The 24,827-nt window shown below is 43.3% G+C and overlaps 2 protein-coding genes across 2 annotated transcripts; both read right to left on the bottom strand.

The window, feature by feature from the left end:
* Window positions 1–5,615: 5,615 nt before the first annotated feature.
* Window positions 5,616–18,881, bottom strand: LOC136550185 (regulator of nonsense transcripts 1 homolog). The gene is given in 29 exon segments (XM_066541672.1): window positions 5,616–5,791; window positions 5,895–6,011; window positions 6,013–6,024; window positions 6,153–6,224; window positions 6,302–6,364; window positions 6,437–6,810; window positions 6,894–6,996; window positions 7,082–7,156; window positions 7,286–7,420; window positions 8,170–8,247; window positions 8,329–8,427; window positions 8,534–8,647; window positions 8,742–8,897; window positions 12,898–13,026; window positions 13,088–13,159; window positions 13,248–13,390; window positions 13,506–13,572; window positions 13,647–13,718; window positions 14,049–14,120; window positions 14,206–14,328; window positions 14,600–14,708; window positions 15,033–15,151; window positions 15,230–15,280; window positions 15,358–15,453; window positions 15,589–15,681; window positions 15,767–15,817; window positions 15,954–16,124; window positions 16,222–16,473; window positions 18,143–18,881. Coding segments are annotated over 29 exon segments (3,753 nt in total). The 5' UTR covers window positions 18,734–18,881; the 3' UTR covers window positions 5,616–5,647.
* Window positions 18,882–20,822: 1,941 nt separating this feature from the next.
* On the bottom strand, window positions 20,823–24,508 carry LOC136552383 (ras-related protein RABH1b). Its single transcript, XM_066543929.1, has 6 exons — window positions 24,104–24,508; window positions 23,064–23,134; window positions 22,888–22,976; window positions 22,586–22,697; window positions 21,584–21,674; window positions 20,823–21,380 (listed from the first exon to the last, which is right to left on the bottom strand). The coding sequence occupies exons 1-6, from the start codon at window positions 24,218–24,220 to the stop codon at window positions 21,234–21,236; spliced, it is 627 nt and encodes a 208-aa protein (XP_066400026.1). The 5' UTR covers window positions 24,221–24,508; the 3' UTR covers window positions 20,823–21,233.
* Between the last annotated feature and the right edge of the window lie 319 nt (window positions 24,509–24,827).

The raw sequence follows: 24,827 nt of genomic DNA, 5'->3' as shown, positions 1-24,827 counted from the left end.
GGCGCCGACATTTTCCTATAGTGTTGTAGGCGCCGATATTTTCCTACAGTATTGTGGACGCCATTAACTCACATACGGTAAGGCTCCCCCCACATGCCTCTGGGCATCGACAGTGCTGTGGACGCCGGCATTTACCGTACCAAGTGAACATGGTAAAACCCCTCACATGCCTCTGGGCAGCAATAGTATAGCAGGTACCGACGTCTGCCATACCCGAACAAAACGACGCAGCCACCCACGTACATCCGACATCCAACAGTGTTGTGGGCGCCTACCATCATCCTGTACCCGTCGACGTGGGCAACAAGGTTTAGAAGCATACGTACTCTCTCCCTCTCACTTGTAAAGTCATCCCCTTCATCTATAAAAGAGGATGCGCTCTCTCTCAAGAGACTCAATTAATCCAGGTCAATTCATGTGATTTCAGATTCATTAGATCAATCAAGTTCACTAGTTTACAACCACAGAACCGTCAGGTTCGAACCTCAAGTACACGCTTGAACACTTAGCTCATAGCGGAGTTCCTGACGCTCTCGGCCCTTCCGACCGGAGTTCGACCGGACCTCTTGTACCCTCCATCTTTCTCCTTCTCGTTTATAACCTCACTGTAAACTTCGAGCACCTGGGCTCAGGAATAAAGTCACTGACCGACTCAAACTGGACGTATGACACGTTGCCTGAACCAGTATAAACCCTGTGTCATTGAGTGCTAGGTGAAAGGTTCTTGTTTGGTTTTGGTAATTGAGTGACAACTTAGGTGGACTAATTGTGTTTATATGAGATACATAGATGATTAGTCTATAAGTACATGTGTGTGAGCAACATATGCCATGAAGGTGAAAATGACTTGGAGATGTTGCAAAGCTCACACATGTGATGATGAAGGAGCTTAAATGCACATGAGACATGACATTGAGTCATGTGATCAAGGCGGAGAAGATCAAGACAAGACTTGGCTTGATGGACCGGTTGCAAGCGTGAAGGACAAGTCGAAGGCTTTAGAGTGATGGACCGCGTGGCGGTGAAGCTTGAGCAAGACTTGGCGCCGATGGACGATGGCAACGGTGAAGAGCAAGTAAAGTCAAGATCGATGAACCAATATGATCATGTGATGATATGAAGTGGATCATATCATTGTTGATCGTGTTGGTGCATGTGTTGCATCAACATTGAAGGAGATGGAATGGAATGCGCAAGGCAAAGGTATAATTTAGGGCATTTCATTTTACCGGTCATAGGTGTGTAGAGAAGTTTATGACCGGGTTTAGGATAGATGGTCGTACTATCAAGAGGGGCAAACTTGTTTGCATATCGGTCATCTAGTGTTATTCGAGTGATCTAACTTTGCATTGTCGCTAGGATCGAGTGGCGTGGCAAGTTGAGTGGCTAACATCCTTTGGGAAGTGATTGTGAAAAGCTAACACACATACACATGGTGGTGTACATTTGGTGGTGTTGGCACATTTACAAAGGAGGTGGTGTTTGCAGGGGTGAGATGGGTTTTGGGTCCCTCTCTCCCTCTCGCCGAGCTTGCGAGGTGGGATTCAGCGCTTTCAGGAAAATGGAATGCCTATTTTCTATTGCGTCGGATGCAATTCTTGGTGGTTAGCTCATTGGAGCAAGGGTGAAGATGTTAGAAGTAAAAACGAGTTGGTCGCAAAGATGCTGGCGTCGGTCAACTGACCGGACGCTGGATCTGAATGCACCGGATGCTGGCAGGCTGTGTCCGGTCAGGCTGACGTACGATGACGCAAAAGCTGGAGTGTGACCGAACGCTGGCTGCGTCCGATCAGGTGTGACCGGACGCGTCCGGTCGAGGTCGGTACCTTACTGGAAACGACCGGACGCTGGGGGTTCAGCGTCCGGTCAGTTGAAAGCTGTTGCGTCTGGTCAAGTCAAGTGACCGTTGGAATCGGGACACATGGCCGTCTGCGGGCGACCGGACACTGAGGTCCAGCGTCCGGTCAACACGACCGGAGCGTCCGGTCGGCCCGACCGTTGCCCAGTGAAGGGGTAACGGCTAGTTTAGCCCTTGGGGCTATAAATAGAAGTGACCTTCGGCCATGGCTGGCGTAGAGCACCTTGGGGGACTTTGTGTCCATGCTTGAGAGTGCTTAGGAGCCCTCCATCTCACACATACTTGATAGCGATCATCCGATTGTGTGAGTGAGCAGTTCTAGTACGATTGCATCGTGAGGTTGCATCGAGTGGCACTAGGTGATCAAGTTGCAAGCCGGTGGTGCTTGTTACTCTTGGAGGTTGCCACCTCCTAGACGGCTTGGTGGTGGTCTCCGTCGAAGCGCGCAAGAAGCTTGTGCGGCGCTCCGGAGAAGTGCTTGTGAGGGGCATTGTGCTCGCCCCGCGGGAGCCGCGAAGAGCAACTCTAGTAAAGCGTGTCATTGAGCTACCCTCACTCAAGGGGTAGGTTCTTGCGGCGCCCGACGTGCGGGCTTAGCGGGTGATGCTAATTAGCCGCCGAACCACCAAGTGAGCGGTCGACACAACGGGGACTAGCGTGTTGGCAAACACGTGAACCTTAGAAGAAAAATCATCGTGTCAACCTTGTTCTTCCCGTTGGTTTGCATCCCCATTACACAAGCTTACAATTACTTTTATACATATTAAGCTTGTGTAGTTGCTCTTGTAATTAGATAGCTTATGTAGCTTGCTAATTACCTTCTTACTTGTGTAGCATAGAAGTAGCTCCCGTGCGTGGTTAATTTGGTTTGTGTAACCTTGTTAGTCACATTGCTTAGTTTGTGTAGCTAAGTATTTGCGCTCTCTAATTAGGCATTGGTTGCCTTGTTATTGAGCATTGCTAGTGAGCTTAGTTAGCTTTGTGCTTTTGCTTACTAGCAAGTATAGGAGCTCCCTTGTTGCTTAAAATATTAGTGGTATAGGTTTGTGTAACCTTGCTCTTAGAATTGGTTAGGAGAGCTCTAACTAGCCCGACACCTTTGTTGCATAATTGTTATCTTTGCAAGGTGCTAGTGAACATATATAGTGGGGTATAGTCTTGGCTAGACCGATAGTTTTAATTCCGCATTTGTATCGGTTAGCCGACGCGATTAAGTTTTAGAAAAGACTATTCACCCCCCCTCTAGTCGCCATCTCGACCCTTCACTAGGCCACCTCTGATCACAACGTACGGTAAATCTACAAATATTTACTTGTTGGTTATTTTCTACACCGACGGTTGTACTTCCTCCATTCTAGATTATAAGACGTTTTGATTTTTTCTATAACATTGTTTTTACCATGTATCGTGTATATCTAAGTTTTTTTAGGAGAGTGTATATCTAAGTACATAATAAAAACTATGTATCTAAAAAAGCCAACAAAAACTATGCATCTAGAAAAGCCGAAATGTCTTATAATTTGAAACGGATGGAGTATTAATTAATTGTTTAGGTAACCTATTAATTTTGTTCTAAGTTGAGTCATGAAATTGTATGTTGTTTGTTGCCTCTTGTTTATATCTATGTAATATACATGTGTTGCCAAAAATTTCTTATTGCTCTTATTGTACTTCATGGGTGAAAATTCACCGGGTTTAGCATTTAGGGTTTAGGATTTCGGATTCCGCGGATCCACCGGTTTGGTGGCTGAGTGAATTTTCATTTGAATTGGTGTTCGGGTTCGGATTCACCAAGACTCCACCCGACCCGAATTCACTCCATTGCCATCCCTAACGGTAGTTGAACTCACCGAGTGCTCATGGGTGCCACACTCGCTAGAATGTAGGCGAGACACATGTGGATCTCACCAGATCAAATCTGAAATGAACAAGGGTCGAGTGCGGAGCCCCTAGGAGTCCCGCCAAACGGGCACTCAGAGGGTACTCACTCCACTTGGGGGCTTGGGGGGCCAAGAGTCTCTCACGTAGAAGCCAAAAAGGAATACAACTATCACTATCGCCTAGAAAGAAGTGGATGATTTCGATGACTCTTTAAGGACACAGTCTTGAGTCTTTAAATCTGTGTAGTTGTATGGACACGGTCTTTCAAATCTATACATAGTTGTAGGTCTGCTCAAGTGGTGCATGTGCATAGTGTTGGTATGCTATAGTTGTATCTAGATGAGAGGTATAGAAGAAGAAAAAAAAAAAGAGGCTATAAGTTGCATGGATACAAAGCATAGGTAAGAAGTTCGCTATGTGGAGTGAAATCAACAAAAGCTAAGGCTTAAATATAGCCATAAAAAACCAGGATTTATTTCAGTTCAAATAAAGCCATAGACCCATATTTGTTTTACCTTGTACTCCTATTCCAAATTATACATAATGTATATTTAAGTGCATAGCAAAAACTATGTATCTAGAAAAGCTAATACATCATGTAATGTGAAATGGAGTATTATTAAAATGTAAAGCAACAATAAAGCCCTTTTAAATGGATAACTGGGTTAAACAGTCTTAGAACGCCCACAGGCCCCAGCTTGAGAAGACTGCTTGAGGTGCTTAGATGAGGATGAAAAATTATCTCACAGATCTAAAATTATCCCGTTTGATCTCAGAACAAGACGTAAGCTATAAGCTCAACTGCGATGCAGTTGCTAATCAGAAGGTAGCCAAACATAAAGCTGTGGCCTCTATAAACTCATTTCTCCGATCTGGAGCCATGGCAACAGAAACTTCAAACACAAGGATTTCATTCCAGAGCTGACCGCTCACAAAAGTGCTACTTGCTGAAAGAAGTTGAACAAATATGTGATGCACCAACGCATGAATATTTCCCCGAACAGAACATCCAAATTATAAAATAAATCCCACTACGATCAGCCGTTCCCCACAAGATTTCAGTATCAAACTCACTTTCACAGAACACTCCCAAATTTCCAATCATCACAAACTACTTTTACCATCACCTAAATCATTTGTGGCATAAATATCAAAACTATATCGGAGGCATACAAAATGTAAACGTAAATATCTTGCCATGTGCGATATCCGAAAGGGTTGGCCACCCCACCTATAACACCTCTATACAAAGCCACTCTACAGGGCGTCTTCATGGTACCATGGAGGCATGCAATTGCTGCAACTTGACCTTCTGAGTGGCAGCAAATCCTGGAATATTCACATCGTACCATTATAGGCCCCGATTGCCTTTCTATACAGGTGAGGGATGAGGGTAGTGCCGTCAACCTCTCTCGATGCACAATATGACCCCCCTTGTGGTCAAAGCGGGTAGTGAACTACAACGATCAAGAACATGATACGTTGCAATCCTTGTGCTCCTCAACACTGGCCGTTGGTCAATAGCCATAGCCATCTTGTACAAGCCTGCCCTGATAAATATCCAATACATAGTGTGCCATGATATGCTTGTTCCCATTGCTTGCATCTGATGTCTATGCACCATCGATTCTGAAATAGCGGAGAAGGGCACAACATGTGGGCCAAAAGATGCAACCCACCAAACTTCCAAAATGTGGCTTCACCCTATCACAAGCTTTCATTATCACTTGGGGAGGAGGTTGAAGAGACTGTGGTTGGGTGTTATAGTGAGCATATGATTGAGAGTACAAGGGGTTCATCATACTCTGTAAAAAAGTATTACTAGTTATATATATGCAACAAGAGAAGGAAACAATGGATTAAGAATTTAGAAGACATATATATGCAACAAGAGAAGGAAACAATGGATTAAGAATTTAGAAGACAACCACCTGCGACTTGTAGGGGGCCAGCGGCAGCCATTCCATAATGAATCTGAGACGACTCATCTTGTGAGGGATCATTATATCCCGCTTGTGTAAACATTCCATGAGATCCATGGGCCATGTGATCCTGGATCAAATCAACAGGTTTAGGAGCATACAAGTCCAAGGGACATGCAAAAATGATTAGGTTACTTGATATAACGACCATGCACTAATATCAACGCACAGACCTGAGATACAATGTCATTTGTTGTACCAATATGGGAGTAACCAGGATGTGCATTTTGGTTCATGTAACTCCCAGAGTATCCAGATTGGGGTGCTTGAGTAAACTCAACGCCATAACCAGCCCTGAGAAGCCTGTCGATGGAAAAAAAAAAAATTCTATGAGCCAACAAAGAACTAAACTTCACAACAACCACATAATTTGCTTGTGTATATGAATCCAGAAAGAGTAAAAAATAACATGTTGTGAAATGTATAGAAACCTGGGTAGAAAATTCTGCAATGTTGTATGGCACATGTGATCCTTGGCTCTTAAAATCGTCTACAAAGAAGTCCTAGCAAACAAGCAAAAGAGTATTGTATCAATAAAGAGTACAAGATAATAATGTCAGGCATCACTTATTGCCAATACCTGAGACATCCCACCAATGGAAAAAACATCACGGAATGTTTGACTTAGTCCTTGGACAGGCATCTAAGTTGAAAAGAAAAATGTCACTATGTGACTATTGTTATTGCATGTGTATTATAAGATAGGAAAGCAAACCTGTGTCATTAATCCAGTTTGGGACAATTGGGCTCCACCAGAAGGCTGACTACTCGGATTCTCCATGCCAGTGTAATTAAAGTTTGACCCGATGCCCCCCATAGCTTGCATGGAGTTCTGTTGATGAGCAAGGTGGCCACCAATAGGCCCACCAGTATTTGAACGAGGTGCCCCAAAGTTTCTACTTCCAGGTTGATGCACCGGTGGAACAGCTCCAATGGGCCCATGCAAACCCCGGGTCGGAATCGCATATGGTTGAGAATGTGGAGCCCCAGGAAATGGAGGAAAAGGCATACGAGGTACAGCATAACCTGCTGGGTGCACACCAGGCTTATGCACCCCATTTGGAGGACCATAAGGAACAAATGATTGTCCTGCTTTTGAGCAGGGAGTCAGAGGGTGAACCGTAACTATCTATGTAAAACAAATACAACATGAATAAGTAAACTGTGCATACCTTTCCCCCTGCCACTTCTCTTATCTGCTGCTTGGCTTGAGGCCCCAGCCCCATGCATAACACCTTGACCACCGCCCAGGAACAACCTCTGGTCATTATATATCTGCTTACCAAATAGCATTGATTGAGATAGAAAAACAAACATGACATGACACCTTGCAGTAGACATCTGAGGGCAAAGCATTCACCTTTTTTGGCTTCTGAAATTGCACCATACTCTGCTTTAAGTTGTTCAAAGGCCCTTCTACCAAGCACTCATGCTCCTAAATACACAAGCTATGTATGTAAAATTCAAAACAGAAAAAAATAATATTGTTCTTCACTGGTCATACTGTTAATAACAAAAGAAATAACAGTAACAACAATCCCAAATCAGCGTTCAAATGTATTACCTTGTAATGTGTCAACAAGCTATTCCAAAGTGGCTGCTTGCTTAGTACTTTTGGATTACCAAGAATAACTATGCCATAACGTGCACGAGTTAACGCAACATTTAACCTGCGCGGATCATTGAGAAACCCAATTCCCTGAAAGAGCATAGAAGGCATAAATTTACACAACAGTTTGCTACTTAAGCACAAAGAGGCAAGGGCATGTTTGGCTGCCTGCCAGGATTGTGCAATGCAGTTTGCCCGTGTTTGGTTGGTTGCTCGCAAAGGGTCTTATACAGGATTGCACAGTGCTCAAAGCAGGCCCAAAGCAGCATTACCTAATACGCCAGATTTGGTCATATTAGGAAATGCAGATTTGCACAAGCCGACGGGCACACAAATGAAACTCTCACCTACCATAAGGCACACCAGATTTGGAGTTGACTACATGCAACACGATGTAAGCAACCTAACATAATTTTACCAAACAGGGCTTGCCTGTGCAGGAAAACAAAACACCAAGACATTGCATATGTTTATGTCGGTTTGGGTTCTGCTGCATAAGTTCTAATGCAGGCTAAGGCTCATGCAAGCAACCAATCACACGCTAAGCTACAAACATGACAGTACAATGATTGCAAATGAAAATGACGAACGCCGCCGAGATAAAAAATAAATGAACAATGGATACCCCATCCAGGAATACTCCACATCAACATAGCCTTGATAGTTTCATGCATCAACTGCTTATACTACACACACACAAGGAACTCCATGCTATACAAAACTGACAGCTGCAGATTGACAATGGCCATTCATCATGATTAAATTGGCAAACCACCACATAGTGACATAGTACTTCTACATCATAAACATCAAATGAATAAAACCGCAAAGAAGCATACCTGGTGCTCATTGCTTCTAACACAAGACAGAATAATGTAGTCTTTCTCTCTACCCTGAAATGAGTCTACACTAGCAACCTGCAAGAGGTATAAAACTTAACCAAAGCAACCTTCTATAAGACGGATTAAAGCTATGTTTTTGCAAGTTTTATGGCCGACCTCGATTTCCTTGTAAAGTTGTTGGCGAAGAGAGCCATTCCTTGACATGTAATTTACGATGTATGCCCTTTGTCCTTCATAAGGTGTGATAACTCCAATCTGTGTGTTAAAAATGCACGAGTACAGGCCGTCTCAGGGATTTTGACTTCATATAAACTAAAGAATATCTGGTCATGAGATGATCAGACACAATGAGTAAAAATACCTGGCTTGGTACAACACCACTTCTTAAAAATGTTGTTACAATTTTTTCAACATTTGCAGCTTCAGTTCTATTGAGATACGATGTCCCACTAGCACTGATCTCTTCTTGTCCCATCTGCAGAAATTTGTATAAATATGCAGCACATCCAAATAAGGAAGAGTTTGTGTATGAAACATAATAATATTTCGATAATTATCAAAGAAGCTACCTGCACATAGAAGAACATAGGCCGATTTGGAACAGGCCAAGGAAAATCAATTCCAGATGATTGCCTCTCATTAACAGTCACTCCATTTTGCAGTGTGCCTTCATAGAAGCAGTTGGATGGAAACTCTGAGAGGCAAGGATGCATTCTATACTGGACCTATAAATCAGAGATGATTTGAGTTAGAATTATCGTTGATGGTATGGAGTTATCAGCTCACTTCTAAATGTAACTACTAATCATGGCAATGCCATTGTTTAAAGTTTTGACATAACTTAACAGATTGATAACAGCATGAAAAATCAGATATTAACATCACCATGAATTCATTTATGTGAAGTACAAAAAGCTCAGGGCCATAGATTGTTGACACACAATAACCAAGTAACTCGATGGTTCTTTCAGAAAATGTATATTTTTACTTTACCATCAAATATATATTCCATATAAAAAAGGTTAGGTGCTCGCATGACAAACACAGCGCTATGTTAGGCGTGGCGAGCCAACGTTAAATCTAGCCATTCTAATGGAGATGAAACCCGAAAGAAAATCGTTGGGGCGTAACCCTCTTAGCGACGCGCCATATCAGAACCCGGGTATGGTGTTAAATGAGCAAGGGTCGGGTCGTCACCCCCGTGACGCGCCGTGTCGCGATCTGGGCACGGTGTCAAGTGATCAAGGATTGGGTCGTCGCATCCTTAGTGGCGCGCTACATCGGCGCCCGAGTGTAGTGAGAAATGAGCAAGGGTCTTCACATCTGATTCGACGGGTGCGAAGGGTAAGAAAGCTAGTCAAACCAACTAGGATCCGTTTAGGCAGTTGGAATGTAGGGTCGCTTACAGGTAAGTTAAGAGAATTAGTTGATACCGCGATTAGGAGGCGTGTAAATATATTATGCGTTCAAGAGACTAAATGGAAGGGTCACAAGGCGAAGGAGGTGGACAATACAGGTTTCAAGCTTTGGTACACAGGGACAGTTGCGAATAGAAATGGAGTAGGAGTTTTGATTGATAAGAGCCTCAAGAATAGTGTGGTGGGAGTGAGAAGGCAAGGAGATAGGATTATCTTAGTCAAGCTTGTCATTGGTGATATGGTCTTGAACGTAATTAGTGCATATGCCCCCCCAAGTAGGCCTCGACGAGAGTGCTAAGAGACAGTTCTGGGAAGACTTAGATGGCCTGATTAGAGCTGTACCCAGTAGTGAGAAGCTTTTTATAGGAGATCTTAATGGGCATGTAGGTACTACAAGCGCAGGTTTCGAGGTAGTTCATGGAGGTTTTGGGTATGGTAGTAGGAATCAGGAGGGGGAGGAAGTTCTAGACTTCGCGGTAGCTTTTGACCTGATGATAGCCAACACTTTCTTTAGAAAGAGAGAATCTCATCTAGTGACCCTCAGTAGCGGACAACACTCTAGCCAGATTGACTTTGTTCTCACAAGAAGAAAGGACAAACGAGCATGCTTGGGTTGCAAGGTGATACCAGGGGAGTGTGTTGTTTCTCAACATAAGCTTTTAGTGGCAGACTTTCGTTTTCAGGTGCGTGCCCGTAGGGATAAACAAGCTAAGATTGAAAGAACAAAATGGTGGAAACTGAAAGGGGAGACGTCAGAGGTATTCAAGGAAAGGGTTATCAAAGAGGGCTCTTGGAAAGAAGAAGACATAAACAACATGTGGGAGAAGATGGTAACCAACATTCGGAAGGTGGCCTCAGAGGTGTGTGGAGTAACCAAAGGAAGCAGAGGCGAGGCTAAAGATACTTGGTGGTGGAACGAGGAAGTCCAAAGGGCTATTAAGGAGAAGAAAGAGTGTTATAGACGCATTGTACCATGACAGGAGTGTGGACAACATAGAGAAGTACAAGGTGGCAAAGAAGACTGCAAAGCGAGCTGTAAGTGTGGCAAAGGGTAGAGCGTACGAGGATCTTTACCAACGTTTGAGTACGAAGGAAGGAGAGAAGGACATTTATAGGATGGCTAGAGTTCGTGAGAGAAAGACAAGGGACTTCAACCAAGTTAAGTGCATTAAGGATGAAAGGGAGCATCTCTTGGTGAAGGAGGATGAGATCCAACATCGATGGCAAGAGTATTTTGATAAATTGTTCAATGGTGAGAATACGGACACAACCTTTCAGTTGGATGACTCTTTTGATGACACCAATAGGCGTTTTGTACGGAGAATCCAAGAATCTGAGGTCAGAGAGGCGTTGAAAAGGATGAAAGGAGGTAAGGCGATGGGACCGGATGGTATCCCAATCGAGGTGTGGAGATGTCTCGGGAACATAGCTATAGTATGGCTAACCAAGCTGTTCAACCATATTTTTCGATCGAACAAGATGCCTGATGAGTGGAGGAGAAGTATATTGGTACCGATCTACAAGAATAAAGGGGATATTCAAAGTTGTACTAATTACCGGGGAATTAAGTTGATGAGTCATACTATGAAGCTATGGGAGAGAGTTATCGAGCATCGCTTGAGAGCAATAACGCGGGTCTCTATGAACCAATTTGGTTTCATGCCCAGAAGGTCAACCATGGAAGCCATTTTCTTAATAAGACAAGTTATGGAGCGGTATAGGGAGAAGAAGGACCTACACATAGTTTTTATTGACTTGGAGAAGGCTTATAATAAAATACCAAGGAATGTTATGTGGTGGGCTTTGGACAAACATAAAGTCCCAACGAAGTACGTCGGGCTCATTAAGGACATGTACAACAATATTGTGACTAGAGTTCGAACAAGTGATGGAGACACGGATGACTTCCCGATTAGAATAGGACTACATCAAGGGTCAGCTTTGAGCCCTTATTTGTTTGCCTTAGTAATGGATGAGGTCACAAGGGACATACAAGGGAATATCCCTTGGTGTATGCTTTTCGTGGACGATGTAGTGCTAGTTGATGAAAGCCGAACAAGGAGTGAATCAGAAACTGGAGTTATGGCGGGAGACTTTGGAGTCCAAAGGTTTTAGACTACAGTAGAACTAAAACTGAGTATATGAGATGTGACTTCGGCACTACTATTCGGGAGGAGGAAGATATTAGTTTGGAAGGTCAAGTAGTGCCTAGGAAGGATACCTTTCGATATTTAGGATCAATGCTACAGAAAGACGGGGATATTGATGAAGATGTTAGCCATAGAATCAAAGCAGGGTGGATGAAGTGACGGCAAGCATCTGGTGTCCTATGTGACAAAAGGGTACCATAGAAGCTAAAAGGCAAGTTTTATAGGACGGCGATTAGACCTGCTATGTTGTATGGTGCAGAAGTGTTGGCCTACGAAAAGACGACATGTTCAACAGATAAGTGTCGCGGAAAATGCGTATGTTGCGTTGGATTTGCGGTCATACAAGAAGGGATCGAGTTCGGAATGATGATATACGTGATAGATTAGGGGTAGCACCAATTGAAGAGAAGCTTGTCCAACACCGGTTGAGATGGTTTGGACATGTCCAACGGAGACCTCCAGAGGCACCGGTGCGTAGTGGAATCCTAGGCCAGGATAGTAACGTGAAGAGAGGCAGAGGAAGACCGAAGTTGACTTGGGTAGAGGCAATAAAAGGAGACTTGAAAGGATGGAATATACCCAAAGACTTAGCCTTATATAGGAGTGCTTGGAAGACAGCTATTCACGTGCCTGAACCTTGATTGCTTCTGCTGGGTTTCAACTCTAGCCTACCCCAACTTGTTTAGGACTTAAAGGCTTTGTTGTTGTTATTGTAAAAATCTGACACCCCCCTCCGTCCCAGAATATAAGCATTTTTTGTTTTATCCTAAGTGAAACTATCCTAAATTTGACCAAATTCGTAGAGAAGAGTATTAACACCTACCATATCAAAGAAGTAAATTATGAAAATAGTTGCATAATGGATCGAACGATGTTCATTTGATATCATAAATATTATTTTTCTTTTTACAAACTTGACCAAACTTATGACAGAGGGAGTACAAAAACAATAGTTTCCAAAATGTCTAATGAGAGGAATAATTATCTCTACAGAAACATGTAAGTAACTGCTAGAAGCCTAGAACTAATAAAACAATAAGGCAAGAAAAATCATAGCCTTTATACATGTGGTGCCAAAGTTGCAGGATGAAGCAGGGAAAGAATAATAACACCAAGGTAGCGCTGTTGAGGCATAATACATCAGATGCAAGTATTACCTGTAGCCTGAATGGCTTCACTCCAAGGATAACAAGGCGTTCAAAGAGAGATTGTGCTAACCCTGCACGGGCTGCTTTTTTGCACATGATGACTGGACCCAGTTGGCAATGATCTCCGACAAGGACAACCTACAATTGCAAGAGTATAAATAAAGGATAATAAAATAAAACAAAAAAATTATATTTTTACCTGCTTGACACCAAGCACCAAAGGAATAAGACATTCAGGTTCTGTTGCCTGTGTGGACTCATCAATAAGAACCTGACAATAAAGTTCACTGTTGCCTCAGGATATATTACACAACAGGAATCATTGTTAACCTGAGACAGCAGGAGGTGATAATAATTACTTGTCGGAAACGGAAGTTTGAAAGACGAGGATCTCCAGCACCAACACAGGTGCAACAAATGACATCGGCACTCTGCAGTATCTCTCTTTCAGTGGCACGCTTTAGTGCCTTGTACTTCTTCTCATCACTGCTGGACAATTCACCTGAAATAGTATAATATGCTTGTAAGAATACTCACTCAATAATCTCTGCACATCACATCCCTCAAAAATGCTTGATTGTCGCACAATGGTATCACAATACTTAAACATGGATTACCTTGTTCATCTTTCAGTTGTTGTAGCTTGTGCAATTCACTCTTTTCAGAGGTATCAAGGTGCCTAACCTGCAAGATTTTACATAAGCATCAGTGACATTCATAGAAAGATTAATTTCCATAAAAGCAACAAGACGAAGTACCTGATAATGAAGTGTCAGATGCTCAACAGGAGATGAAACAGCTTCTCTAGATTTTGCACACAACCTAACAACCTGTAGCACGAATCAAAATTAATAACAGAAATCACTAAATAACGAATCAATATCAGGACAACAGCACTAACAGAAGTTGGATACTGAAAAGGTGGTCACGGCGGGTGGAATGGAGAATTCTGTTATTTATCATGCTATGATTATTCACAAATTCTTAGTTGAATATCATTATCACATACTACTGGAGTACTCGTGACAGGTTCACAGTTGAGTACTGCAGTCAACCATACAGACAATACTCGGTTAATCCTCCAAACAGCTTTGGCATACAACTATAAATATAAAACAAGTTGGAGAACTGCAGAAATTTAAATAAGATTTCAATGATACCTTGAGACCGGTTGAGCTTATCTTCTCTGCCAGCTGATCAACAGCAACATTACTTGGGGCACATACAAGAACCTACAAATTTGACAAAATTAGAGGCCAGACAATTCTCCCTATATATATCACCAAATCAAACAGCATACTTTTAATAATCCTATACCTGTCCTTGACCTTGTTTTGCCATGTGATACACAATTGCAGCAGATGTGACAGTTTTTCCGGTGCCAGGTGGACCTTGAATCAAACTAACTGGCTTCTGCAGGACACTTTTAACTGCTAAAACCTGAACACACACCAAATAATACAGAAGACAACATCAGATCAAACAGTCAATAATAATATACATACACAGATCATAACAGCAGCAAGCTTGCGAAGCTGCACCCAAAATTAAAAATGTATAATATTCACAGATTGTCCCAGAACAGAAGACAACCATGTTAATCAAAGGCATGAAGTACCATGTTAAAAGAAGACAAGACAAGCAAAAAAAAGATAGGAAACATAGTACAAATAAGATAGGATATATATATATATATATATATATAATGTACCTGGGAAGCATTTAGTTCTGGAAGTCCAGGTGCACCAAAGCGTCTTGGCAGGGTATTACGTATTATTTGATGCTCAACTTCATGCCCCAAAAGGTGATGGTATATGTATCTGTGTGAGAGAACGGACACAGTAAACTTTGTTAATAGTGATACAACTATAACAAACACTACAGAAGAGCGGAATTATACAAGAATGAATGAACTAAATTAAATCTTATTACAGCTACTAAGAATATTCTGCAGTGTGCACGTAGTTAACCAATGAAACAGTGTATGTATCAGAAACAATCAAAGAGTTCGCCAACTAATAATATTTGAAGTGCTTTTGGATTTGATGAAGTTATTTTCTATCGAAGAGTCTTGTTCCTCTATCAACTTTATAATGTCAACGACATGTCGTAATCCTATTCACAAGATCACATATTGAACTCACCCACTGACACTTGTCTCATCCACAGCAAAAGTTTTCATCGCTCCTTGCATCCTATCAAAACTGGTACTCTTCCAAACAAAATCCACACTGAATCCAACGTTTAGCTCAGTAGGCACCCCCTGAAATCCAGGGAAAACGTTACAATAGGCTGAGCAAATGCTAAAAAGAAACATGAGAAAAAACATACCGCCTTATACCTGACTAGCACGAAGCTCAAGTGCCACCTCCTCTTGTGCAGTGAGCTTAATCTGAAAGAACAATGTCCTTAGCACAGGCACAAAGATAAAATTGGCCCAATTAAGATTATCAACGTGCTTCTAATTACCACATGTCCCACAGATTGCCATGTGGGATGTGAGCTATCACCAGGATATCTCAAGCGTAGCTCATCTCCAGGCACAAGCCTCAACTCATTGTCTTCCTAATATACATAGTTGTTTCCCATGTGTTAGGCAAAAGAGTATCACGAAGCAATACCAAACATAGTCTACAACAGATCACTATATAATGACAGTATTAATTCATTAATCCCATACATTTCAGTTATTGAACAAACCTTTGGAAAGACAAAGTAAGCTACACGCTTCTTGTTCAACCCAATATCCCACCGGACAGTTACATTATCCTTGCTCTGTGACTCTTTCATCATCTGTAACAACATATAAAACAGTAACACAATTCAGTTTTGTGCTGGAAAAGATAAGAAACATGATCTCGTAATCAGAACACGGTACCTTGTCATAATCGGCCTCAAGCTTTATCAGTGGTGCAAAAACATTTTGGTACTGGCAAAAAACCGGGGCAGGATATGCGTTAGAATGCTAGGTAAAAATATGTGCTTCGACAGATTGAGTGTAGAAGTAAAGCACCAACAAAAAGTAAGCTCAAGTAATAGAATACAGAACTTTAGAAAGTTTTAACCTGGTAAGCATCTTCATACTTCAAAACAACTGACTGAGGTTCATCATCTACACCGGGCTTTTCAAGATCTTCAAGAGATGCATCAGGATTTGTCTTCCAGAGCTCTTCCACTTTGTTAATTTGCTGAGCACTAATTTGGCGAGCTCTTAGCTGCTCCTGCTCTGAAGGTACCTGGAAGAAAGTAAATTGTTCAACCATCAGAAAGTTACTAGCCATGCACAAATGCATGACAGACAGACCTAAGAAATCATCATGAAGAAACACTTGCCTTTACAAGCCACGACAAGAAACATCTGTCATCGATAAGTGGGCACCACTGGCTGAGATCCCAATTCATATCCTTCAGTGCATTAACACTTAAACATGGCTCTCTGCATAATAGAACGACAACATTCTCCGACTTTGCTGAGATAAACCCAAGAAGAAATACATTCCGGCAACCACAGTTGTAGCATTCGAGAATTGTTTCTCCCAAAGGGCTATCCTTGTGAAGGCACACTTCCTTATGCTTTGCCCTCACCTGCAAATGATACATATATGGTTATGACCCTGCACACAGCATTAATTTCATTTAAATAGGTAAAAGGTAGGTGGATTATTGCTGCAGCAAGCATATGCTTAAGAAAGAGTGATCTAGCCTACACTCAAGGAATTCATTTGTATACAAAGCTTATGGTTGACTACAGGTAGCAAGTATATGCTTATAATAGAGTAGGCCAACGGTTCACTGTTAGAGCATTGACATCGTAGATCAAGCTAGAAATTCCGCCTCATTGCCAAACCACTGGAGCTTGATTCACATATACATGTTCGTTTCAGGGAGTAGAATCATATAATCATTCTAGAACTAGATAAACTGAATAGAATATCATCACTTTTCTCCCACCCCATTCTCTCCATCCTTCATTTGAATCATTTCACTTGCAAATGGACCCATGCCTCAGCTTTTGTATTAAGCATTTTCTGCATGTACTTGTACCAGTACTTGGTTTGCTTGGACAAGCACCATAGCACAAAGTGGTGGGCATCAATGCCAGAACAATGGTGTACTTGCATGCTGTGGGTGGCCTTAAGGATAGTAAAGTTGCTTATGGAACACCACAGAGCTTCTCAATAAGGAATCAGGGTTGCAATATAATAAGTTGAACAAACATAGGTGTCACAAAATAGGCTTTCAATGGTAAGGGACAATTTAAAAATAAAATAAAAAAGATATAGCCCTGTTGCCGTCAAACCATTATGTCCTACACTCCTACTCTTATACGGTTTGAGATGGTCTTCACTGAAAATATAATTAAACTGCTAGCAAACTAGTTAGACGATGGTATCAGCGACATCTTGCAAATGAGACTTAACAATTAAGACCCTAGCTACCAAATAGGAACGAGATGGTCTTAACTTCAAATACAGTTAGCTTCCTAACGAACTGTTTAACAATATTGCCATGGAACCTTTGCAAATGGGTCTGGACAATTAAGATCCGAGCTACCAAAATAGGAATCACATTCACAAAAATGTAGCAACCACTCCAATAGCGCAAAAAAAAATCAAAATTCAATACTACACAGCAAAACCAAACACGCACATCTAGCAATCGTCGCATTCCCAACAACTCCAAGAGATACAACAAGTATACTCCACACTTGCTTATTCTAAACCTAATTCAAGAGATAATTAACATGACATTCGCCTCAAAGTTATTTTATCTATATAATTACTTCCACCAGAAAACGTTCCAAGTATAAAGGCACATAAATGCAGCGCGGCCACCAGGATTATAACAAATTACAGCAAGTAGATACACCGCCACTATCACATACCATAAAAAATACAAAATCTAACTAATAACTGATCACCTCCTTAGCCACTCCCACATATATATAATACAAAAAAAAACATGCTACCACAACGTCTGAACATTAGTTTACTAATAGAGCCATCAAGTACAGCCCAATAAACTAATAAAGCATGATGTCTTCTTTTAACGACCAAAAAAGCCTAAAATTGATGCAAAGCGGTAGAATTTTGTGAGACAGAGCTCTCACTCAGTTCGGTTTCTAAGCAATTATCAACAAATTTGTAAGACATAGCTCTCACCCGTTCAATTTCTAAGTAATTATCAACAAATTAAAAGCAAGCTCAGTAGTCTTAATCTTAAATTCTAACAAAGCTATGTCTATGTGACAAACCAGGTGGTTGACAATGTGGGAGCCAGAGGTGTTCCCCCGCGAGTTACAGAACCACTTGCGGCAGGAGGGCACGTTGCACCTCGCCACGCACGCAGGATTGTGGATCCCGCAGTACCGGCAGGCGTGTTCCACGAAGTCTCCCTTGCCGTAGTCGTACCCGTCCTCCCCGGCGCCGGCTCCTACAGGCTCCTCGAAGCTGAGTGCGGCAACCCCGGAGGCGAGCCCATCCGCCGCAGCCGACGAGCGCGCCTTGGAGGCGGACCGCGGCGACGGCGAGGAGGAGGAGGCCGGCGGGATGGGAACGTCGTGAGGCGTGAGATCGGGTTCCGGGGAGGCCGCGTCGGACAGCGGCGGCGGTGGGGCAGGCCACGACGAGGACAACGCGCCGGCGCCTGGGACGGAGGACGTTAGCGGCGTGGATCGAGGCGGCGGTTGGGAGAGCTCTGGGAAGTCGGGGTAATCGAAGTCGTCCCCCTGCGTGTTGAACTCGAGAAAAGTGTAGGCGTCGCCGGCGGCGGAGGCGTCCGGCTGCGAGGCCGTCTCATATAGGTCAACCGCGGCAGCGGCGGAGGAGGGCGGCGGCGTCGCCATCCCCGCCGGTTAGGGTTAGGGTTTTGTCGCTAGCGGAGGAACGAAGGTAGGGCTTGGGAAGACGGGGCGAATCGGGGAAGGAAGGGGAGAGGACGACTCGGGGAGGATGGTGGTGAAGAGGGTGGGGGTTTGATTTTTTTTTTTTTGATTTTTTTTTCTTATAACCGTGCGGGGTGGTGTTTGATCTTTTTTTTTTTTTTTTTTTTTGGCAGAGGGGTGGTGTTTGATCTGGGGAGGCTGCTGGGTGCACGAGAGAAGTGGAGAGGGACCGGTTCCTACGAGTCTACGCTCCGTCGATCCGACGACTGCGTGTTGGTACGCTGCGTGACAGCGTGAGCCGGTGAGGGACTTTTTTTCAGGCCATTATACTGTGGCTGGTCGCTCGGCCCACCGGCCTGGTGTGCGCGTGTGGCCCATCTAGATGCGCTGTTCAGCCCAGGAAAAGAAAAGGTGGAGGTGGGTGGGCCCAAGTGGTAAATGCCCTGTTGTTTCCCATCGCTCTGCATTCTGATGCGCTGTTCATCCGAGGAGGAAAAGAAAAAAGTGGCGGCCGCACACTCATTCATTAAACGACCTCTAACTAGTGTCTTCTAGTCTCGAGATAAGCACTAAGCTATATGTCACTATAATTGAAAGTTTTAGCTCAGATTTCTCCTTAGGATGACAAGTCCTAATATCACCACTCTATGAATTGAACAACAAAAGTAAATGCACAACAGTAGAGAGTGAAAATGCAGGTGATCTATTTAGATATGCAACTAGGTTTTTGTCAGGTGTGTCAATATCTCTACCGCTAAAGAGTTATGCAAGCTAGATTCCAAACCTATCACTGGCTTAACAAGCTAAACTAGGAATGTAAAGCACACAACCTAAATACACAAATATAAATTTGGAAGCTTAAATAAGATAGAAATGCAAACTCCTGTTAATGACTCCGATATTTTTACCAAAGTATCGAGAAGCACACGTTTTCCCCTAATCCTCGTCGGAGGTCCCTCGCAAGGGCCAAGCTCTTGGTCGAGTAACTCCGTGGATAGCCTAGAGTCTTCCCCATGAGCAAATGAGTCTCCAAGATGGTCCCTCCCGAGCTGCTCTCTGTTGTCTTCACCGACAAGTTTCCGGCCAGACCACCGTGGGCCTCTTTTTCCTCCGATACATGGTGGCGGATGCACCACAAACGTGGTTCGCATGGGCTCATAAGACTACAAGCCTCCTCTGACGTACAACAATAGTGCGCACAAGCAACGAGTAGTGAGAGGTGTGCAAACCTCACTAAACACTAGGCCTAAACCTAGAGTAAGCACATAAATAGTGGTCTAACTAACATAAGCACTTCGCAAAGCACCTATGCTCCACATAGTGAATCCTTAAGCACTTTAGTGGCTAGGGCAACTAGAGATGAGCCTCAACTCACACTACAATTCCTTGAGCTCTACGCACTCTCAAATAGTCAAATGGCCAGTTAGGGTGGTATTTACTGCTAGGTTGTCAAACTACAAGGTATTTGGCTTGTTTAGCTCGAGCTCATTAAGTTAATGAGCTAAAATGCTAACTTGACTCATTAGAAAAAAGTAAACGAGCCGAGCGTGCTAGCGATCCACGAGTTTTTTCGTCGAGCTCTACTAGGAAGGAGCCCAACCTTCTCAAGGCTGCGGAGCAGGTGCGTACACTGCATAAGCAAATACAACCAAGCTGAGCATACCCGAACAGCTAACACTCTGTTCTTCAGCACTACTTTTTAGCTAAAGAATAATATTTTTCTCTTACAAGAAATCAACACCAACGGCAGCCAAAATTCAGCAAAACGAACATGCCTGAGACTTGTACCAAAGTGCCCTTGATAGAGATGCAACCAATCAAACCCTACAAGCTCCGCAATGACGGCACAGAGAACTAACACAGCGGGCGTTTTGACTCCACTCCCCCAACTCGATTAATATTTCACGTGTTATTAGGAAAGCAAAACGTTACGACGCATGGGGCCTTTTTGACTCCACTGCCCCAACTCAATTAATTATTCACATGTTATTAAAAATCAAAAGGTTTGAACGATATAAATTTAGGATATCATGGTTTGAACGATAGGATATCATGTGGGGCTATTGCCGTGCTGGCCTTATTTTAGCTTACAAAAATTCCAAATTCCAATACATGTTTGGGACACATAGCAAGCATGACTCAAGCTAACTGCAACAAGACGGAAAATATATAAGTTCAACATGAACCAATAACTAGCTCTAATACCCAACTCGAATGGTAGAAGTTTGCAGTGCCAACCCAACTATACACTGTTGCTAGCTTAGGCCACCGAGGAAATAACACTAGAGAACTCATAAAACGTATCGTTCCAATGCAAATGGTCCATTCACCGGGTAAAGACTATGGTGTGTTCACTGGCTGAGAGGCAATCAACTCTCCTTCCCGAGAGAAGCATCAGTGATAACACGTTCTGATGCTCAGGGTCTCAGAGATCATGAGCAGCAAGTGTCAGAGACTGCAACTAACAACTGCATCCCCCAGCCTGAGCCTGAGACTGGGACGAGTTTGCATTGCCGGACCTCAAGTTCACATCAACCATGTCTTCCTGCTTCGCTGATGAGAGTGTCTCCATTCCAGGAAGTGCAGCAGCAATTTTACGGAACAGCGCCTGCTCACAAGTTTGTGGTGGTCAGTGCAAAACAAACAAGTCGGTTCACATATAAAGTTATAAACACATACAGACAGGCAGAAAAATGAAGGCCTTTCCAAAGAAAAACACACTACTCTGAACTTTAGAGAAAAAAATCGCATGCTCTATGAACCCAACTTATGAAATAAGACATCTAAGCAGTTTATATTTCTGAAGCATACCTTAATGTTAAACCCAGCTTTAGCACTGGTTTCAATAAACATGACACCAAGGTCCTTCGCCTTGCCTTCCCCTTCCTCTATCGAGACTTGTCTGTTCCATGAGATGCAACAGAATTTCAGCAAGAATATAAGAGTGACATACTTCTTCAAATTACATAAATACCTCAATGACGACTGATTCTACAAGACAAGTGGTAATTTAGTTAATTTAGCTAAGCTGGAAATAATCACTTAAATACAGAAGACCTAGAAAGTCATAAAAGCAATGGGTATACCAATAGATGTCTGATTCCAGTTCTAGTGACAAAAAACAAAAAAACAAAAAAAAACGCTCATACACAATGAGTAAAGATATATAGCATATGCTAAGTAAATCTAGGATTAAAGAAAGCAAAGCTTCCAGCTTTTTGCTAAATGCCAACCCAAGATCTGTGCTTCAGAAGAATGCTCTAAATGCCTCACTGAGGTTGAGCCCTGGACCCAGGTCCCACTTGATATACTCAGCAACCAGCACATGGGATTCTTCTGAATCACAAAGTTAAGGGTGATATCCACCTCAAAATTCCTAGGAAATTCAATCCAAATAAAAAGGGCGTACCAAGTGCAGAGAGCTCCCGCTCTGTGCGGGGTCTGGGGAAGGGTGTCAGTGGCAAGCCTTACCCTCGCCTGTTCAATGCGAGGAGACCGCGACTAGAACCCGGGACCTTCCGGTCATAGGCGGTAAGACTCTACCGCTTGCACTAGGCCCGCCCTTCAGGAAATTCAATCCAAATATTTTGAAGTTATTTTTTGCTTGGTATGAATTTTGTTGTCAGTATCAAACGACAAGGCAAATAAATGGGAGAACTAAACTGCCAATTTTAGAACAATAATAGATGACACAGAAAAACATCTGGAGAATTATATTTGACATGAGAGAGACCAAAGAATTTAAAGCCAAACAAAAGATACATAGAGCAACCAACAAAACTACAGAAATCAGGCAAGTGTAACACCACCAACCTCTTGTCAACAAGGTCAGTTTTGTTCCCAACAAGCACAATGATAACATCACTGCCCCTCTCAGTGCGAACTTCCTCTATCCACTTAGATGTATTTAAGAAGGACTGCCTGCCTACACCATGAAACAAATAAAGGTAAGAACAAACTAGTAAACGTTTATGTCTTAAAAGATAAAAGTTCCTAGTCATTGTTGCTACTGATGTGCACCTGATATCATTTTTTTCTAAAGTGTGTGTGTGTGTGTGTGTGTGTGTGTGTGTGAGAGAGAGAGAGAGAGAGAGAGAGAGAGAGAGAGAGATTACTTGCAACATCGAATACAATGACAGCAACTGAAGAGTCTCTGATATAGCTTGGAATTAAACTCCTGAACCTTTCCTGACCAGCTGTATCCCTGCAAAGAAAACAAAACATGCATAAGGTCAACAGTCTGTAGATCTCAAGGGGGCATACAGGCTAACAGATACAGTAGTCACCATACCAGAGTTGGAGTCTCACAGTTCTATCTTCAAGGTACATTGTCTTTGACAGGAAATCAATACCAATTGTAGCCTGCATACCAAAGAAAACAACTTTGAGCAAACCTGGATAGACTAACCAGCATTACTGTACAACAAGCCAAAATTACAGGAATTAACTCAACATAGTACTATAGTAGTAATAGTCTGCTGAGTGCTCAAAATAATCACTCAAACAACCAATACAGTACACCATAAAATAAATGCAAAGAGGCAGTCAAAATCAATTGTGACTTACATTTCTTAAGATTTCCAAATCATAAATAGTGCCTAAAAAAGTTAGGTTGCCATGCTAGTGCTTACTGTAAAGTGCCAAGCCCATAGATAGGACAGAAGTCCCTTGTGAAAGTAGCATCCTAGTAATACAGAAAAATACTTTGGCTTCCTTACATTACAAGGGCAAGAATTCGGTGGCAGGCTATTCACATCACAATCTCTGTCCCAATACACAGATTTTGGCTTGGGCATCCCAGAGAACAATGTCAAGGACCTGTGATCCAATCAGGCAATCCTACCAATAATATAGCATCACCACTGGGTCAGGCAAGCCCAGATTATAACGGTAAGCCTCACACGTAAGTGATCCAAACAGGCAATCAATCATACAACCACCTCTTAAGAACAGTGCAAAAAAAATTCGCCTCACATGTAATTGCAACGATAGTAGAGGCATAAATAAGGCAATTCATCCTCCTTGATCATGCGTCATGAGCATTCCATTGTTTGATGAAACAGCATCATCATAGACCCAGATAAAAACAAGGATAGATACGGAGTTATGGTTTTTACGCCTAACTACCGGAACCACCCCGATCCAATCGGGCGCAGGATAGATCACCCAGCCCCGGATCACATCGACCTACCGATCCTCCTGCGCTGGATCTGGCCCGCCCAATTGGATCCAACCCACTAACCCAGCCCCGACGCGGCGAGATGACACGAATAGCAGGCGAGGGATCGATCGAGATCGGAGCAGGGGAAGGAAGCGTGCGGGCCGCCGTACCTGGTAGGTGTTGTCGAACTTGTCGTACATGAAGCGGGTGATGATGCTGGTCTTGCCGACGGACTGGTCCCCCAGGAAGACGAGCTTGTACTTGGCGAGCGCCGACACCGGTGCCATCTCCGCCGCCTGCTCCTCTTCCTCTTCTCCCTCCCACGGCAGGCGGCGACGAGGTCAGGTGAGATCGGATCCGGCAGCGGGAGAGGGGGATCTCGCTCGCTCGCTAGCTCGCGCGGTCGGCGTGTGTGTGACCGCCCCCCTTGTCTCTCTCTCCCCCCGCGACCGCGAGTGTTGCGCTCCCCCTTCCTTCCGCTTGCGCGTCTAGGCGTTGCCTCCGAGATTGGTGCCTGCCGTTTATTACTCCTAGCGCTCGCGGAGAAGGCGGCCGGACCGGAGGGCAAATGGCACGAAAGCCTTTTGTTTTGCAGCGCTGATATGAAAACGTGGTACAGCACTGAAGGATCCGGTGTCTCGGGCTGGTCACGGCATCAGCCATCAGGCACGCAGCACGCAGGTGTGGGCGTGTGCGCTGCAGCTGCAGGCAGCAGACCACCAGCCAGTTGATTCGACTTTCACTTGGCTATATAGAACGCAGGAATTATTATTAGAAATTGTACACTTTTTTTAAGTTCATTTCCATAAGAAGAGTATAAGAAATTGTACCTAATATGAGATTTTAGCTGCATCAAACGGTTGAAATTATCAGATGTCATTTGAGATGTGAGCA

This window comes from Miscanthus floridulus, chromosome 4 (genome assembly GCF_019320115.1).
Source record: "Miscanthus floridulus cultivar M001 chromosome 4, ASM1932011v1, whole genome shotgun sequence".
Taxonomy (NCBI): domain Eukaryota; kingdom Viridiplantae; phylum Streptophyta; class Magnoliopsida; order Poales; family Poaceae; genus Miscanthus; species Miscanthus floridulus.
The sequence above is the reverse complement of the archived record's forward strand: the minus strand, read 5'-3'. Positions and strand labels throughout refer to the sequence as shown.

Bases quoted from the DNA above. Each gene is read 5' to 3' on its own strand.
- LOC136552383 (XM_066543929.1), bottom strand. From the start codon at position 24,220: ATGGCACCGGTGTCGGCGCTCGCCAAGTACAAGCTCGTCTTCCTGGGG. The intron at 23,135-24,103 runs GTACGGCGGCCC...TTTGGTATGCAG, and splicing joins AGTTCGACAACACCTACCAG to GCTACAATTGGTATTGATTT. The intron at 22,977-23,063 runs GTATGGTGACTA...TTTTCTTTGCAG, and splicing joins ACTGTGAGACTCCAACTCTG to GGATACAGCTGGTCAGGAAA.